This window comes from Zootoca vivipara, chromosome 8 (genome assembly GCF_965207765.1).
Source record: "Zootoca vivipara chromosome 8, rZooViv2.hap1.1, whole genome shotgun sequence".
Taxonomy (NCBI): domain Eukaryota; kingdom Metazoa; phylum Chordata; class Lepidosauria; order Squamata; family Lacertidae; genus Zootoca; species Zootoca vivipara.
Window position 1 is genome coordinate 54,454,315 of NC_142591.1, and position 19,724 is coordinate 54,474,038.

At 41.5% G+C, this 19,724-nt stretch overlaps 1 protein-coding gene across 1 annotated transcript; it reads left to right on the top strand.

Moving 5' to 3' along the window:
• Nucleotides 1–4,205: 4,205 nt before the first annotated feature.
• VXN (vexin) lies at nt 4,206–18,468 on the top strand. The gene is made up of 6 exons (XM_035125660.3): nt 4,206–4,412; nt 7,576–7,631; nt 12,892–13,060; nt 14,363–14,424; nt 15,089–15,177; nt 16,162–18,468. Exons 1-6 carry the CDS (start codon nt 4,349–4,351, stop codon nt 16,349–16,351), a joined length of 630 nt encoding a protein of 209 aa, XP_034981551.1. The 5' UTR covers nt 4,206–4,348; the 3' UTR covers nt 16,352–18,468.
• Nucleotides 18,469–19,724: the final 1,256 nt, after the last annotated feature.

The following is a 19,724-nucleotide window of genomic DNA, read 5'->3' on the forward strand; positions in this document are numbered from 1 at the left end:
CTGCTTACCCCAGATCGGTGTATCACTCAGCTAATGGGCATGCAAACTTCAATGTGAATATATGTCTGCACTCTCTCAGAGAGCTTTTGCGGCTCAGACTTTTCCATGGGCTCTTAGGTCAAATGAGAGGAGGAGAGAAGAAAAAAGAAAGCATAATTGAATTGTTGGTGATTAATAAACACACACAATTGCCACCACTACACTTCTTTTGCCTAAAAAAAAATCCCAATTATTTAAGCAGCAGTTCAATATGAGTTAGGGCATATACACACTACAAGATTGAAGGACTTTGTCACAGACTCTAAGAAATGTAATGAGGGGATCTCTAACTGTATATGTTGAACATCCTCAGGAAACAAATGCCCAAAGCTCTTAAAGCCACAATAGCTGTAGCAATTTGATGCAGATTTAAATTTGGGGCAATAGATCTTTTCTTATTCAGTGTCATAAGGCAGGATCACATGTGAAAGTACATATGTATGCACTATCCCTAACAAGTAATGAAAAACGGAGGGCCAGCAGCAAACCTGATTGCCATTGGCTAAATGTTAGCAGGAAGTTGCAAGAGCCAATTCTAGCTCTCCAATAAGAGTGCCTTTATAGATTTGTGCACATAATTTTGCTAATGTATCTGTCCCTTCCACTCATTACATTTTCACAGGAACCTCTTAAAAATGTACTCTGTGTAGAGCAGATTTTCAGCCAGACTTACCCTTGTGTGAGAAGGGGCCTTTTTTGCTAAAAAGTCCCATCCACATGGAGCAGTGAGGGCCCTCTGTTAGTCACCTCACTGACCTTTGAGCTGAATGTTGTGCTTTTAATGTGATACACAAACTTGAATGTTGGTCCCAGAGGCCTTAAGTTCACTACTTGGCATTCAGATGCTGATTTACAGCTGCAGCTAAAATGGGTAACACATCTTAAAGATTGATTGGCTGTCAGGGTCGCCAGTGTGCGGCTGCCCCCTTTCCATTGTTGCGTCGCTTGCTTGCTTGCTTCTCGGCCCTCGAAGGGCACCAGCCATTGTCTGACATAGTTGGTGTTGCTGTGGACACAGCTTAGAATCTTACTCCTGCACTGCGTATGTATCTTCATTCTTCAGAGAAAGAACTGCTACAATACAAAACTGAGATTAGAAATCATGGCTGCTACTCTCTCTTTGGTCCACTCACTGCCTCCCAGTCCTAGCCTACCTTTCAAGGTTGTTGTGGAGATTAATTGAGGGGGAGAACCATGCACACCATCTTGAGTTCCTTGGAGAAAAAAGGTGTGATATAAATACACTTTTATAAATAAAATAATATTCTTCTCTTCCCATTAACACAATGCCAAACTTTTGTTCAAAGTTAAGCCTTAAAATCCTGGCTTGGCTTTGCGCCATTTTTCTTCTCAATGGTTTAATTGTGCAACACTTCAGTTCACAGTCCCAGTCCAAAAATACCTGCAGTTTATCCTTATCATACCGACAAGTTAATAGAAGTAGGCTCAGGTAGCTCAGTAAGGATCAGATTTACTGTTATGCAACTGAGTATGAAATCCAATGAGAATGATACAATTAAAGACTTAGATTTGATAACACACCCTGCCTGTTGGAAGGATAATAGAGGGTGGCCTATTATCTTTAGATAGTTGCTGATGGATTTTAAATCAGGACCAATGGCAGTAGTTTGCACGGATAATGGGGCAGTTCTAGGTTTCAGATTTGTCTGGAGGCAACAGGCCATGGAAGCCATTCCCTCTCGTTCTTGATGGGTTTATAATTAGTTATGGGAACTCCTCAAATGTCCAGAGGTCCTTCAACATTCCTTCATTTTGTTCGATTCTTGACAGTTAAAGTATTTCGCTGGGCTTGGTTCAACTTAAACAGATTCTGTGCTAATGTGTGAGAATGTTTCTTTATAGCAATATAATTACCTGGCAATAAAAGACCTAATCACATGTGAAGGGGGTTCCACAGGTGGAGGAGCAACAGGACTGTACTTCTGACTCCACCCCTACAGTTCCAAGCCCCACCCCCTGACATCTGCACATAGAATAAATATTTAGATGCAGGAAGCCCATACACATATACTGGTACTTCCCCCTATGCAGGCAAGGGTTAGGGTTACCATGTGAAAGATTGCATTCCACGAATGTAATGAGTATCCTGACCCCATCAAAAAGCACCAAGAACATAGAGCAAGGGTGTGGATAATAATTACCTAATGGTGGCCTTCAGGGGTGTGGGAGAACAGTTCCCACAACACATTTCGGCAGGTAGGTTACAGCATCATCTTTCTGAGTTATGTGTCCATCAACCGTTTCACCAGATATTTTCTTTCCACTTCAAACAAGAGGGGAACTAAAATATTTACCGGTATTCTTCATACATGGAAAGAAAAATGTGGTTTGTATATTCGCAATAAAATAGAACTTTTTAAAAGTTTTAAAATATTTAATACATAGAAACCACCATTATATTGTGCCTTCCAGATAGAGAAATTCTGCTAGTGTATGAAAGCTTAATCTCCAAGGCAAAATTTTAATGGAAGCGGGTGTTCTTTCCTAGGGGTATCTTCTTTAAGGAGTACAGTATCCAAAAATTAGCCGGTGGGGGAATAGACATTTTGTTTCAGCTTTCTATTTTTGCCTGTGAGTCAGTGTGGTTCATTTTTCTGACCATTTGTAAACACTTGTAATCCCTGCTGCCTAACCTCCTCTGCTCAGCTCGCTGCTGAATAGATGCTGCACTGATCTTTTTATTGGTTGGTAATGGATTTGGTTTGATTGCTTGACACAAGAACAATAGAAGGATAAACAATTCCATTTGTGGCCATGAAATTCCCCATCTGTTTAGTGTGTTTGTGCTCGGGACAAACTGGACGGAGACAGATGAACAAGCCAGCCGAGTCTGATGTTAATGGCATCAGTCATACAAGCAGAACATGTGGCACAATAAATCAAAAACTAATTGAACTTGGGGCTGATTGTATTGATTGCTCCCTGAATATTTTAAATACTCCAGTGTTTTCTAGAACAACAGCTTTTCTCCCCCTTCCCAACAGATTTGGTACCACGGGACAGTTTGGAAACAAGTGGTACAAATCCTGTACCAATGTTGGCCCTGCTTTGTTTGTGAGTCCACAACTCTCATATAAAGCAAGAACTATAGTATTTTGCTCAGGCTCATGAGTTGAATATTGATGTCCTCCCTAAAAAATTGTAGTAGTAGCAGCAAGTTATATTTCCAGGACATCAGGCACCTGGGATTGCTAAAACCTGCTACAGTTTCTGACCCAGAAAAGCTAGACTAACCCTGTATGTGCATTTCACACACCTACATACAAAAAAAAGTGCTTTTGTGTGTGGTTACATGGCAACTCCTCAACCACTATTTTAAAAAGACCCTTTCCCAAAAGATTAATATAACATTTACAAGACATAACTGGTACACTCATCACTGTGGTACTCCCACAATGAAAATGCTAGACCCAGGCACCTGAAGTGAACTCCTTCTTGGCGACATATCAAACTGGGGGAGGGAGGGGCAGTGGTTTTGGTGGGCCTAACTCCTCTAAGTAAGTGGGTGTAGAGTTTCACCTGGTGTTTGTTTGTTTTTTGCAAGAGCTCAACACCTCAGCAAACCAGGCCACCTATTAAAAGAGCTAAATGTAGATTTGAGTGCTTAAGTCCAAGCATCTATATTTGAAAACGTTGATCTCAGAGCTGAAAGGCCTTATCCCACTGCCTTGTGAAACAAGAAACAATTTTAAGTAAAATGTGTTCTTATTACAGCATGTATTGGGTGTGGTTTTTTAAAATGTCCATTTAGAAAATTATTCTCTTTTTATTTTTTAAATGAGTATATGCCTAAAGTGAACAACAAATACTACAAAATAATGCCTGGTTCTGTCACTCCCATAAATCTTGTAAACCATCCTGTGATCTTCGGATGAAGGCTGGTATAGAAAATTAATAAGAACAACAACAACAACAATAAATGCCTTATTTCATAATTCCTCATCTATACACAAAATGCAAGCATTCTTTCAGGTCGCCGCTTACTATTGGCAGAAAGTGCCTGTTTGGTAACAGAGAGAGGCTATGCAAATAAAATATTACTTGCATGGCTGTAGTTTTAAGGGGCAGCAAAATCAAACCCTGGTGTGAGCAGAATTCATACAAAGGCAGACTGGGGTTGAAAATGTTGCAATGAAGAATGTAGAATGAGATGAGATCACAGCATCAGTCTCTCCTTTGTGGACGTGGACAATGATCACAGAGCCAGATGGGATTAGTGAAACCTATTTACCAGAAGTTCAGAGCAGTTGCATGAAGCCGATAGGCAGCCAGGAGGGAGCGGTGAAAAATGCACCAGATTTACAGTTGCAGTGATGAAAATTTAGAAGTCTTCACTGTGATTTCTTCCAAATGTGAGTACCACGCAACCAGGGCTATTGCCAGGGGTTCGGTGTTTATTGAAATGGAATGTTAGGGGGAAACCTTCAAAATGGTAAATTCAGATGTGTGCTCACTGTATTGTACTTGCTGTGTAGTGATCTCTGATTCCCCACCCCATCCCCCCACCCCGTTCGCCCTTCCCTTGGAGAAAATGAAGGCAGAAGTCTAGATAGGCTAGGCAGTGGAAGTATTTCCACAGAAACAAACTGTGCAATCAGTGTGCTTAATTCCATGTGGCTTTGTTCCTAGGTATCCAATATTTCGGTCACGACTGGACCTAATGGTCAGGGGTCCCTTTACCTTTACCTTTATCCAATATTACCATTAAGATTAAAAATCATGACGTTAGGAGTATTGAAAAATGAAGCGCTGAATAGTTAATATGTAGAAAATGACTCTATATGGCTATGACCTACTGGGTCAAAGGAGATATCATTTTCAATTTGTGTTCTGGGACTGTCTGATTGTACATTTAACCTTAGCATTTACTTGTCATGAAAAGCAAAAGTCAGACAAAGATCAATATGCATTCAGGAGAACAATAGTTTTTCAACACTGTAGTCTTAATATTTATTTGCAAGCCCCAGTTGCTCTTTTCAGATTTATGATGATGATGTTTTTATTAAAATGCAAATGAAATTATGATTGGGATCCCAGGCTTATTATCCTTGGAGTTCTTTCGTACATGCACGCGCACACACAAATATCTTTATAAAAATGGATTTTCATTGTGTGGTGTGTGTTTTTTAAAAATTACCCCCAAATTTGCTTCCAGTTCCACTATCCCTTTTACTGCTTATGGGGTGCAATGTTGATTGTACAACCAAAGCCCTATCTCACCAAACTTCACCAAACCACTCCACCTGCACCAGGAGAGCTGGGTTTGTTAGTGGGGCAACTGCATTATGGGGCAGAGGGTCTTTCTTTTACCCCATTCATTCCAGAGAACCTAATCCACCCTATTTTCTAGGCCTGAGTCAGAAAACTGGATTTTCTATAGGCGTGTAATAATTTTCTAGCAGGGTTCCCACTATTTTAACATTAGCAGGAAGAAATTCAACAGGTAAAGCTCTTCTTGGCCTGAAGATGCAGGAAAAGCTAATCTCAGTTGCATAGCTGTCGAGTTTTCCCTTTTCTTGCGAGGAAGCCTATTCAGCATATAGGAATTTCCCTTAAAAAAAGGGAGAACTTGACAGCTATGGGCAACAGTCTGGGCAAGGCAGGGGGATGAGGGGCAACCCAAGCTTTGACTGAAAGGAGAATTTCAAAGTAGTTTTTTGTGTTTTTTTTAATGGCCAAGCTTGGTTGTTAGTTAAGGGAATCATTTATAGGAGGTCAGGGCAGAAGGTGTATTTGGGAGAGGATATCCTACAAATCTGATTTTGCAAGGACCTGCTGGGGGGGGGAGCCCCAGAAACGTTTTCTGCACAAGGCATCAGCCTTCAGTACATCATTTGATGGACCGTTTGTCTGATTCAGTATCAAGCAGCTCCTTATGCCTTTATTTCATGGCAGGCCGAAGGGAGTTGTCAGCTTGGCTCCCATCTTCATGAACAACTGTTTCTTAAGCAGCCTATTCAAGAAGTATTACCTCTGTTAGAACTTTTCCTTACTTTGTCTTTGGTAAGGCAATTTGCTGCTTTCCTTGCCTGCAGATGTACAGCATTTTGGCTGGGGAGATTACAATGGGCAAGCTAAAAATATGCCAGATGGCTATTTATAAGGCACTCCTTGCTACTTAATCTGGAGCATCATTAATGTAATTAAAAACAGCATTCAAAAAAGAATGAATATGCAAATATTTTTTCACAGTCCTCTGCTTTCAATAAGATGCAAGTAAAACTTTTACATACGCTTAAAATCTTCCTAAAATCTGTTTCGTTTAAACTTCTGTGACTGATGTATGTGAACCATCACTTCCTCCCTGTAATACCATATTAGCTGTTGCTTCCATGGCTGTGTGACTGTATGGAATTATTTTATTGAATGACTAGCTGATTAAATTAAGAACCACCTTAATGACTGGGAATGGGTACTGTTCTGATTTAAGCCACATCCCCAGGAAACAAGAGATGGGGGCTCATTTTTGTGTGTGGCTATTTCCATCCCAGTTAACAGATTGCAACAGATCAGAACAACAGAGAAAGAAAATGCAAAGCAAATATGATGACTGAAATCAGGAGCACAACAACATTCTACAAAATAAGCTGAACAATTGTATTCCATGATTAAAAGTTTAACAGACAAAACAGCTTTTACTTGGTGCCAAAGTGATGGGATCCCACATATAGATTCCTCTCAAGAAAGGCTTACCTGGTTGCCAGTGTTACGCTTATATTAAAAAAAAAAAAAGCCTCCCCCCCACACACAAAAAAAGTTCTGAATTTGAATTGGTTTTATCCCGATTTATTTCTATGTATATATTATACACAGACATACATACACATACATAAATGTGTATGCGTGTGCACACTATTTCAACCGAATGTTGTAAACCACTCTGAATATTTTTTTTTAATTTGAAAAAACTGAGTTCCAAGCAGATTTCTCAAATGCTGGAAGAGGGCAACCCTAACACTCCTGACCCCACAACTTCTCTCAGCAAGGTCTATCTTTGATGTCACTCAGGGCCAGATCCAGTGTGTAGAGTCCCTGTGAAATGGCCCTATAGTGGAATTGTATTAGTGGGCTCCTCCTCCTTTGAGTGAGCCATAGCTGCCAAGTTTTCCCTTTTCTCGCGAGGAAGCCTATTCAGCATAAGGGAAAATGCCTTTAAAAAAGGGATAACTTGGCAGCTATGGAGTGAGCCCTGGTGTGCTTATCAGATAACAGCAGCGGATGTTGGTAGAAGCAGCACTCCAATTAGTGTCAGACAGCTGTGAGCCACCATTTTAACTTCCCACAATGCCCCACATATAGTGTTGCTGCAGAGCACTGTGGGAAATTAAAATGGCAACTCCCAGACCCAATCACCTGGTACTGATCAGAGTGGGGAGGGGGCGAATATCCACTGAAGGCAGTGCAGAGAAGGTTCTACCAGGTGGGTCTGAGCTGCTCTCTTGGGATGCTACATTTTTGACAAGGAAAGTTGAACAATCTCTTCAGTTCATGCTGATGTTTCCATTGTTTTTGTAGCATGTAGCCCAGTCAGAAGAAAAGCCAAAAGTACTCAGTGCATCCTGCCGAAAAAGGTAAGGAAAATGTTGCTTATTAAAGAGGGTATTTCTTGTCCACTGAAGCAGAACATAGATCTCTCAAGATCATGGTGTAAAACCAACATATGCACTGGTACAAAAAAAACCACCTAACATGGTTCATAAATTGCATGTAGGTTTTAAGGAAATTTCAAGTGCAGCCTTTTCTATAACAACAACAATGGCAACAACAAAAAACCCACTATTGGGAATTACTGGGCAGAAGAGAGTGGACCTAATCCTTCTGTTTGCAAATGATCTGCACCAGGCCATTTTAAACAAGTTTCATCCAACTGGGCATAATTCTGGTTACAGAGCCCAGCTGCATAACAAACAGTCTAGAAGGCCATGTGCAGAGAAAAATCAGCTGGCCAAGAGAGGTTACATATCCCTACATCTCAGCTTCTGACCTGCTCTCATGTTTATGTCACCTTGGCAAACGTAAGATCTGTGTGGAACAGGCAATTGGCATGATAACACAACCAAAAGTACTTATCAACCTTGAGCACATCTGAAAATCACCCTCTGATCTGGAAGCCTCACAGCCACCAGTATCAGATGTAGTTGGAAGCAAGCTGTGTTGATTCACAAATGGGAAAGAAAGGCACTCTTGTTGATGAGTTCCTTCCAGGCCTGAGTTTAAGCATCCAAAAAAAGCTCCTGGAGCAAGCAAACATAAGTGAACCCTGGCTCAAATTAATTGTGCTCCCCTGCCACCTGGGAACTGATACCTAATGGCAGTATAAACATATAATAAAGAAATTGAACAAACTAAAAATGTGCAATCATACCAATGAATGGCAAATATATATACAACATGGGGATTTTGAGGCCCAACTCCCCCCCCCACACACACACAATGCAAAATATAGAAACTTAATTCCTTAAAAAACTTGCCCCTTTACCTGTTCTTATCAGCCTGAGATGATAGGACTTCTTTCACCCTGGTAATCTTCATAGGTGCCCTTGTTTAATCCCAGACAAGACAAAAATAGCAAGCACCCTTGGAAGCCTGCCAGAGTCTTTAACAGCAATAGCACTTGGAGTGTGCCAGGGCAGGGTTAAGTGCTGCCCAGTCATATGACTATCCCTGTGAATTAACCTCAGATGCCTCAGCACTAACCATTTCCTGATAGCAATTATGTTTTAAAGACTCTCCATGTGTGTGGCCGGGGGGGATCCTACACAACCACTTTCCAGCAAAACACGAGCATACCAGTTTCTCCTTAATTCTTTGCATTGTATGTTCTTCTCAGATCTGCAGGGTCCATTTGTTTTGATGCTGCATAGGTAAAGGTAAAGGGACCCCGGACCATTAGGTCCAGTCGTGACCGACTCTGGGGTTGCGGTGCTCATCTCGCATTATTGGCCGAGGGAGCCGGCGTACAGCTTCCAGGTCATGTGGCCAGCATGACAAAGTCACTTCTGGCAAACCAGAGCAGCACACGGAAACGCCATTTACCTTCCCGCAGGAGCAGTACCTATTTATCTGCTTGCACTTCGACATGCTTTCGAACTGCTAGGTTGGCAGGAGCTGGGACCGAGCAATGGGTGCTCACACCATCGCGGGGATTCGAACCGCCGACCTTCTGATCAGCAAGCCCTAGGCTCTGTGGTTTAACCCACAGCACCACCCATGTCCCTTGATGCTGCATAGGACTGAACAAATTTTAAACACGGGCCTCCCCTGCTCCCCTTTCTTATGTCACAAGCCCCTTTAAAATCAGCGGGGAGATACTTATGACGAGGGTGAGTCCTGCTGCCAAGTGCACACCATTACAGTATGTATTAACAGCCTACCTTCTAAACTCAGAACAGTCCTCACCAACCTGGTGCCCTCCCTCCAGACTTTTTGGGTCACAACTCCCATCAGCCCCAGCCAGCACAGGCTGGTGATGGCACCAGGACTGGTGAAACTGGGCTGGTGGGAGTTTCCATCAAAACAACTGCAGGGCCCCAGGTTGGTAAAGGTTGGGCTAGAACGTCCATACTATCAGAGGCAGATTTAAGGGAACACAACCAGTTTGGTTGCACTGGGCGTGGAATTCTGGGAGTGCCACAGCCATGAGGTAGAATCAGAGGCGCTGACTTGGGCCCCAGGTTATGGGTGCCCAATGGCGCCTGTGATATAAAGTGACATTGTGACATCATGAGGTCATGACTTTACATTGCGGCGGTGGCTCTTCCAAGGCCTCACAGGGTCTTGGAGATAACACCCGAGACCTCATGAGACCTCTGAATACGACTTCCAGTTTCTACCAGAAGTCAGTTTTAGAGCCCTGTCATGGCCTCTGACGTCGCCTGGGAGGCCGTGTTAGGGCTCTGATGTGACTTGTGGTAACTGGAAGTCACATCAGAGCTTGGCGTTGTGGGTGCTAAGCACGCACAAAAAATTGTGGGTTCTCTGGCACCCAGGGCCTCCTAGACCTGGCACCTATGGGTAGAATCCAAGGTGAGAGGCAGGTTTTGGAATATGAATAGATGCTAGGAGATGATATATTTATTAAATATTATCCTTCCTTCCCCATGTTCAGCAGAGTGCCATCCTTTTGTAGCTTAAAAGGAAGTTTAAATAGGCTAGTTTTGTCCCTTTAGTTTAAGTAATCCAGGATGCTTTAAGGCAGAGTTGATTTTCCTGGTATTTCCCCCTTTTCTCCCCCTTAAACTAACAACCACACACAAAATGGATTTGTAAAAGGTAAAAAATAACATATACTCACTCAGAATACTTACTGAAGAGTAACGGATACAGCAGCTTTGTTCAGACAGACTTAAAATGGTAATTCAGTTACAAAGACATATTTACCGGTAAGTCTAGCTCAAAATGTAGTCTGAGTTTGGAGCTCAGACTTTGTAGGTGTCACATTGCTGGCAGAGCAGAAAGAGATGGAAAGAGGGTGTGCCCAGGCAGGTAGGAGGATATATAGTGGGATTGTCTCTCACAGAGTTCTCTCTAGCAAGTTTATAGGAAAACTCTGTGAGCTTCAGCTCCTATGATGTGCCCAGCTAGCAAAACATGAATAGTTGGTTTGATTGCATTTTAATTATCTTACAGAGTAAGACACTGAATTTTGGCGTTACACAGGCACTGCTGAAATTTGAGACTCCAAGTTCTGCCACTGATGCTAATGAATAATGAGCACAATCCAACCAGAGTTAGGAACTTTCAAATGCTGTAGGAGAGTTGAGGAAGTGCTTAATCCTTTCTCCCATTGACACTGATGGGGGAAAGGACTAAGCACTGATTCTATGGGTGATTTTCAAAATAAGTGCTTAACATTGATTGGCTCAGTCTTCTAGACTTTTAAGTTATTGTAGTTTTCTATAATGGAGACATTAATTCTTTAAATAAGCAAAATCATTTCAATGAAGCAAGTGAAATTAATTTACTTTCGGCTTCTGGAGCTGAATTGGTTTTAGTTCCCAAATTTTTTTTGCAATGCATTTGTGATGCACAACTTTCCTATTTTCCTTCTCCCTCCTGTTAATTTTATCAGTATTTTTTCACTTGTTTGTGAAAGCCAGCTCTCCCACATTGTTTGTAAGTTGTAGTTGTTGGCTTATTGAAGAATAACATGAAAATAGCCACTGAAGGTGTTTTGCAAGGTTTTCTACTGCAGGACTCCACAGCACAAGAAGAAAAGCTTGCCTGGCAAATGGAACAGGTAGCTGCTGCTAAAAGAAAGAATATCATAAATCAAATATTTAGGGAGCTGCTTTCTAATGCTACTTAGTTTGGATGACACTGCCATTCATCTGAATAATGGCCAAACTCACATTAGCTTTTCTGATACAATTAGAAAAGAAAAGTGACTTCAAGATAATCCCAGAGATTTACCTTGCGTGTTCATAATGACCTAGAGAAGCTTGAAATCCTGTTTAGATCTAAACTGTGCTACCACAGACTTGGCTTCCTGACCTACATAAGTTATCCCAACTTATTACTGCATGGCATTAGGCCCACATATACCCAAGTGATTTGGACATATTCGGTTTTCTAAAAAAAGAGAAGAAAATAGTATTGATAGTCCTGTAATGAAACAAACATATATGGAAGAATAATGCAGCAGTAGTCTCTGTCTGTGTTAATAGCAAGATACTCTTGCTTCTCCGTTTGTGTGTGTTGATATCTCAAGACATAGAAATAAAGATAGATGTTGTACAACTTTCTCTTGAATTCTACTGCCAATATGCTAATAGCGTGTCATTGTTACAAAGTAGGGACTACCCTTGCATTACAGGGGGAACATATTTGTCACCCCTCTGTGGTAGTTTCCTACTTCAGTAACATCAGAACCCATAATAATGGGTGACTTAGGATGGATCAAATGACATGGTCATTTTCCTACTGCAGCATTGTCTGCCTTCAGGTAGATAGAACAATACAGGCATGGGAACTGGCCAAACAACAACGACAACTTATTTCTTGTACCCCACCCATCTGACTGGGTTGCCCCCCAGTCACCCTGGGCAGCTCCTGTCTCTTCCACGTGATCTGTTGGGTCTGCCATGACCCCGGAGTCCAGCAGTGACCAGGACAAGTTAAAGGCTACAGAGTCAACATTTGAGCTGATGAATGATGATGGTGATCAGGAGACCACTGAATCCAAAACAGGCAGGCAGAAACCTATAAACTGGATCCCACAGTATCAGGGCCCATAGAACCAGACCCAAGACCCTCATGGGTGCCTTACGCTAGACCCAAGTAGTTTCCAAATTGTATAGTCAGTCCAATGGTGCAGGAAGCACACTAGACAATATTCTCTTTTTCCTAGTTGAGAGAGAGGGAGAGATTTCTCTGTCTAACCCTTTTATTGCACACTTGCTAACTTTAAGCCTTTTAGATAACTGTAGAAAGATAGAGGAGTAACAAAGGTATTACCTTTTCTGACTATCAGCTTACTTACAAAATAAAAAAATTCCTTCCCATAGCACCTTAGAGACCAACTACGTAAGTTTGTCATTGGCATGAGCTTTTGTGCACAATGACAAACTTAGTTGGTCTCTAAGGTGCTACGGGAAAGAAATTTTTTTTTCATTTTGTTTCGACTGGCAGACCAACACGGCTACCTACCTGTAACTAGCTTACTTACAGTTTTCATAATGATAATATAGCAGAACTTTTAATTATTGTTTTATGGGCAAAGAGGACATCAATGCTTATTCTACACAATAATTACTACAGGTTATGCATAGACTCAGGCATTGAATCTATACACGGCACATGTAATTAGGCGATTTCACCTCTTCCCTGTAGGTGGTAGCAGTGTCTGACTATCATCTTCAGGGGACAGAGGAGCTGCTGTCACACCAAGGAGATCTCATTCAAGTCTTCTGCAAAGATGAAGAAGGGCAGAGATTCAGTCATGTGCAGAACAGGCAGCAAGGATTCTTCCCTAGTCCCTCCAAATGTTCTGCAAGACACAGTAAGTCTCAGCAGTATATTTAGTACTCAGGCTTACTAACTGCCAGAGGTATGGCCTTGCAATAAAAACAATGAGCCCTTTGGTACTGAGAAGAGTTTTGTTTTTGTTTTGTTGTTGTTTTTGCATGAGTCAAACAAAAACCTTCTTTGACACAGCATTCAACTTTTCCATTTGAAAAAGTCAATGTTAAACAGAAAAGGGTTGTTTTACACATTTTTTATTATTATTACTAATAATATTCTATTGGGAGCCACCCAGATGGGCTGGGTATAAAATAATAATTATTGTTATTGTTATTGTTATTATATAATCTCACTCTATACAAGTTGTACAAGTGACAATAAAGTATTTAAATTCAATGATTATTATTTATTACTATAATATAATGAGCATTGCTGGTACCAATGCTGCAGGATGTATACAGTCTACAGAAAAAGGATCTGTGTGGATAATCCTGCTAGCCATTTATCAGAATGGAAGACAGTCCCACCGTGAAAGTATTAAGGAAGAATGTCAGAGAAATATATGAGGCTCAAACATGCCTGTAGAAGGCAGAATATCACAGGAAGGAATGGTTGTTCCTAATCTCCACAGAATAGGACATATTTTATTACAAGTGTCCTTTCCAACTCTACAATTCTATGATTCTGTGATCACACTTTCAAGTGCTGTTGCCAATGAGGCAACTTATATTTGAAATACTGATTTGGCAAGCGAGGTCTCATAACAAGAAGGTGTGTGTGAAAAAGCTACATTTCCCTGTTATTAAATTTCTGCCTCCAATCAATGCTGCAGTTAGGTAATTTTAGTTTCTGGTCTTTCTGGAGCCCCCCTTTTTAAGATTGTTGTGTGTGTTGCTTCATAATGTGGTTGGGGTCCTCCTGTTCATTCTGCTGAGTGGGTCTCTGGACTTGTGCCTTAATGTCCTTTTCTGATGGCATCACTGCCATAACCAGTCACTCTCATTTCTGAGGATAGTGGTCCCTGGCCTTTACAGGGTCCCACAGCCCTCCCACCTGGCCTGGCTGTATTGGCCAGGATTCAAATAAGGCTATGGTGGGAAAGCCCACCAATCTACAGCGGCCGGACTGGGATTCCTCACGACCAGCCACCTCACCGTAGAGTTCCTTCCAAGAAGGAGGAGCCCAGCACGATGGTTACTTGTGACCAGCTAAGCAGCCATTTTCATTCCTCAGCAGCCATATATGGACGAATGACCCTGATGGCAAAGCACAGTCCACATTCCAGTTCTCTCTACAGTACATTTTACCCGAAGTTTCTCCTTTCTGTTGTTCATTGCAGCCGGAATTTCTAAACAAAGGTCATTCTGCTATAGCAGTAGCCTGGCAGATGCACAGACTTTGGTAAGTAACACATACGTAATATAAAATCAACTACCTCTGTGCAATATCATGTGACTCATGATGATTGCTATAAGTCCTGTGAGTGTTTCAGTCAAAAATTCATGTAACATCCTTAATCTTCTTATAAAAGAGGTCTTTGCACTTACATTAATCACATCCTCCTTCCGATACAAAAAAAAGATCAAAAGCAAAGATTGCAAACACACAAAAAAAACCCGTAAAAACATATCTAAAGAAATTATCAAACAACACAAGCATTGAATTCTTTTCACATGATGCATACAAATCCAGTAATTATATGAAAGGATAGCAATAGTAAGATGATATTGGCATTGGTGTATCAGATATAATCTTTTCTCAGCCTCCCAACACCACACTTTCTAGTCTCACTGTTTGTTGATTGATTTTTAAAGTTTATATCCTGCGCACTTTATAAAATAATCCAAATTGGCTGACAGTATATCTATGAAAACTGTTATTTTATGGGTGAACAAACAGTCCAAGCTTGAACTATATTAGGGTCACCCACTGATGTCTGCCATGCGTATATGATGTCAACATTCCCTCTTCTACCAAGTTGTTAGATGTGTGCTAGCTATTATTGTGTTCTGTTTTTATTGCATCTTGACATTTTTATCCCTCCCCCCATTTCCCTATAATTTAGCAGCCTCAGGGACCCCCAGTCTCCCATCACAATGCAAGATGGATTGCAGCCACAGAACCAGCCATGAGGGATAGTGTATTTGCAGACGAGTAAGTTACCCTCTCCTCTAATTCTACAACTATTACTTGGGCTACCAAACTCAAAGTCTATAAGATCCAATGACACGCTACTCAGACTGAAGATCACTGACATCCCAAAATGCAACTTTTAAGAAGTTAGAGTATCTGTAAATAAGTAAAAGGGGAAAGAGTCCAAAGGCTGCTGGAAGAGCTTACTTTGCATGCACAAGATCCCAGACTGAATCCACAACACCCCATACACGCTTACCTAGAAGGAAGTCCCATTGAATTTAATGGGATTTACTGCTGAGTAGGCATATATAGGATTGCACTGTTATTTTCTATGTTCGTTACGTATATGTTTTTTTTATTCTGGTCGAGGATTAATTAATCTGCTGTGCTGGTTTTCAATGCTCAAATGCTATCATATGGTCTTGTTCTGCTTTGATGTTTCATACGTCTTTAAATTTAAGTGATCATTGCCTTGCAAGGACAATGGGTCCTGAAAGGCAGGGTGGGAAAGCATTAAATAAACAGCAGGCTTCCAAAGATTTTGCCTGAAATATCAGGGTTGTCTGTACTACAAACTTTTTTTTAAGGCAGTTTAATTGTCATGGCTTCTCCATGGAACATTGGGAACTATTGTTTGGTGAAGGTGCAGAGAATTCCATTAGAGCAGCTTTCCCCAAACTGGTGTGCTCTAGATACCTTGGACTATAGCTCCCATCAGCCCCATTTGGAATGGCCTGGCTGGCTGGGGCTGATAGAAGCTGTTGTCCAGACATCTGAACAAGAGATGATGCTTAGAAGACTGCTCTCATGGATACAGTTAGAATTGCATATATACCGTATATATCAACTTTAGATTTTAAACAAATAGTATTTTAACAATAGAAGACAAAAATGTGAAAAAAAAGTTTTAGTAAATCGTTTGACAAAACTGTGGACACCAAATAATTATTCTGAAGGAACTTAATCTTGAAATGTTTAATGTGTTCCCACTTTCAACTGTAGGCACAGAAGGTCCTTGCAGAAAAATATTGAAGATGACACAAGTCCAACTCAAGGAACGGAGGAGGCCTCTTTACCTCTAACGGGCAGCATTTTGCATGGAACACCAAGCCTCCTGCGGAAAATATGGATGAAACATAAAAAGAAGTCAGAATACTGGGGGGCCACAAACAGTGCCTTTGAGGCAGACTGACAACCCTCAGCCTTGCTTGTGCAAGCAGAGGTTTCTTCAACTAAGTACAGAACGCTGTCATATATACCTGATATCGGATGTAGTGTGGCACACACTTATCCCAAAAAACAAAACAAAACAAAACAAAACTTCTACAGAATCCACAGGGGGCGGGGGGTGGTTTAAAGACTGCATCCTATGCAAACAATTCAGCTTATATATTTTGCACATGCTTCTGATATGCTTCTTGTTAACAGATTCAGCTGTGATCATTGCATCAACCCAGCATTTCTTATTCTATCCTGGTTCATCTGGATTTGTTGGGAAAAGGCCAAGAGAAATTTACTGTATCCTCAACAGACCTCACGTCAACAACACCGTGCCATTTAGAGTACAGTCCTGCAATTTATCGTGTGATGCTACTTTTAAATCAGTGATATGCTGGCTTGTAGGTTCAGAATCAACTTGTTTGCTTAGGAAGCTTTGAGCATGACAGAGGATTCACAGAAGAATTCTTCTGCAATCATTCAGTTCACCTAAATTAACTGTTCACCTACTGTTGCACCACACCAACAGAGAGTGCACCCCTGCACAGAGATGAGGGAATCTGTGGCCCTCCAGAGATTCCTGGACTCCATCCTCCATCAGTCCCAGGCAACATGGCCAATGGTCAGGGATGATGGGGGTTGTAGTCCACCCCACCATATCATATGCTCAACGCTCAAGGTGGTGGTCAACCTGCCTTTTCTATTACTGATATTCTCATCAATGCCTGCTCCACTCTTTCTCACACACATGTACACATTAAACTTCCAAAGAACTCTTGGATTCTTTGGAACATGGTTTTAAACTGTTGCTCTAAGCTATGCCCAGTTACCAGAACTGGCCCAAGATATTTTGCTGCCTGAGGCAACGTACAAGATGATGTCCCTCCTCCCCATTTGACATATAGAAGCCATGGAGCTGGCAGTGTAATCTGACATTGACACCGATGCCAGAAAAGCATCTTCCGCCACACCTGAGGCCAGCAGGCTACCTTAGGTATGTCAAGAGAAGCTATGTGGGGAAGGGTCGTAGCTTAGCATTAGATTATCTGTTTTGCATGCAGAAGGTACTGGGTTCAATCATTGGCAAATCCAAGTAGGGCTGGGAATGTCCACAGTCTGAAAGCCTAGAGAGACACTGCCAGCCAAGGTAGACTGAACTAGAAGGACCAGTGGTCTGATTCAGTAAAAGGCAGCTTCCTAGGTGGCCACATTCTGCCTTCCAGAACCTTGCTGATGTTTGCTCACTGCTCTCCCTGATGTTTACTTGCTGCCAAATCAAGCAAAAAACTGCAACACAGCAGTAGCAATGGGAGCATGCAGCATGAGAGCAGAGCAACATATGGACACATGTGAAAAATCTGCTGGAAGATGTGGGGTGGCTGCCTCTATGCCTGTTTGGCTCAATCAAGGACCTTTCCCAGTCCTGCTATTTGTGATACAGTGGAAGAAGGCAACTAGGTAGGACAAACAGCCCAGGTTGAAATATTTATCACAAGGTACCACTTGCTCATGAGGATGAGAATGATCAGAATGGCTGTACCCTAGTTTCTCTTCAGATCGTATAAATCTTTCAACTTTTACTAAAGATCAGAATGACTATCACTGTCCCCTAGCATTCGCCACCTGAGACATCTGCCTCATGGTAGGACCAGCCTGAGCAGCCGATTTAAAAAATAATAATAATTAAAGAAATGCACCACTCTGTGCAGCCATGTATCATCACATCTAAAACATTTTGTTGCCAGAAATCGTAATAACTAAATTCATTGAAGAATAGTGCATCAGTGGCTAGTTAGCAGGAAAGTCTTGCTTCTGGAAAGGCCCCTACTTTAGCTTTTGGTTATATGTGAAATAATAGCTTTAAACAGTATTGAGATGGGGACTGCGCATTATTATAAATTCTGTCAACCATTGCTGTATTTTAAAACATGTTTTCTTCTAATTTATTTAATTTATAACTAAGAGGTATCTCTAATGTCAGATTTCAAAAAACAAAGTTGTAGTTTAATTTTATATTCCTTAACACTAATGAAGCTTTTTCTTACATGTAACAAGTACTTGTTTTATTGTTCCAAATAAATGATGTCCTCTTCATACACACAGTTCCATGGGGCCCAGGGGTGGGGAAGAGAGAGCTGCTCTATATAAATTTACAAGGAGTAACTTTATGATGATATCACTTCTGCTATCATGCTTTTCAGACAAATGCAAGAAGAAGAGCAGAGAAAACTGCAATCACTCAGTGCTTTACTTTATTACCATTTTCTTTTTTTGAAACAAGCACAGTTCCTCAACATGTTTGACTAGCAACGTTTCTGCAGGAGTATTTCAAAGCTAAAAAAGAATTATATGACGAACTATGGTCAACACAATCTGCCTTGGCTAAGGGCTGATAGCACATTATGGCTGCAACCCTATACAGTGGTACCTCTGGTTAAGAACTTAATTCGTTCCAGAGGTCCGTTCTTAACCTGAAACTGTTCTTAACCTGAAGTACCACTTTAGCTAACGGGGCCTCCTGCTGCCGCCGTGCCGCCGAAGCACAATTTCTGTTCTCATCCTGAAGCAAAGTTCTTAACCTGAGGTACTATTTCTGGGTTAGCAGAGTTTGTAACCTGAAGCATTTGTAACCCGAGGTACCACTGTATACGCTTTCATGGAAACAAGCACTACTGAATACAGTGGGACTGACTTCTGAGTCCACAATGCATGAGACTGCACTGCACAGGGTACTAACAGTGCAACCATATATATGTCTACATACGGCCTACTCCCCCCCCCCACTCATAACACTATGAATACCCTTCCCAGGAGTCTTTGATGGCGCAGCCGGCCTGAACAGCTGGTAATCTGAGTAGAACAGATGCTGTATCACAGGTTAGATGACAGCCCTTCTTTTGCCCTCGTTGCAGCCTTCAGAAACAGGCCAAAACTAATGCAGCAATTATACGCTCCATGTTTGCTTGTTTTTGTTTTTGTTTAAAACAGCTGTGGCCCATTTGGCACACTTCTCACCCAAACTATTTGGTGAACATTTTAAATCCATGTTACAGGTTATGACAAAAATTGCTCTGGTTGATTCGCAACCCAGATTTTACAGTGTTCTGGTATACAAGTTCACTCAGGGAGAAATAAGTTCCATTAGGTTTATCAGTGCTTTTTCTTTCTTTCTAAAAAAATGTTTAGGGGTACTCTCATTTTCCTACTCATATTGAAATACTGCCCCTCAATGCGGCCGAACTTAGATTCACAAAATGTTTAGGGGTATGCGTACCCCTGCGTGCCCCCAGAAAAAAGCACTGGGTTTAGTGGGCACGGGTGGCGCTGTGGGTTAAACCACAGAGCCT

What these genes read in the sequence shown, in the direction of transcription:
- VXN (XM_035125660.3), top strand. Translation starts at nt 4,349, where the DNA reads ATGCACCAGATTTACAGTTGCAGTGATGAAAATTTAGAAGTCTTCACT. An exon ending in TGGCAGATGCACAGACTTTG is followed by an intron (nt 14,425 to 15,088) that starts GTAAGTAACACA and finishes CCTATAATTTAG; the next exon opens with CAGCCTCAGGGACCCCCAGT. An exon ending in GATAGTGTATTTGCAGACGA is followed by an intron (nt 15,178 to 16,161) that starts GTAAGTTACCCT and finishes TTTCAACTGTAG; the next exon opens with GCACAGAAGGTCCTTGCAGA.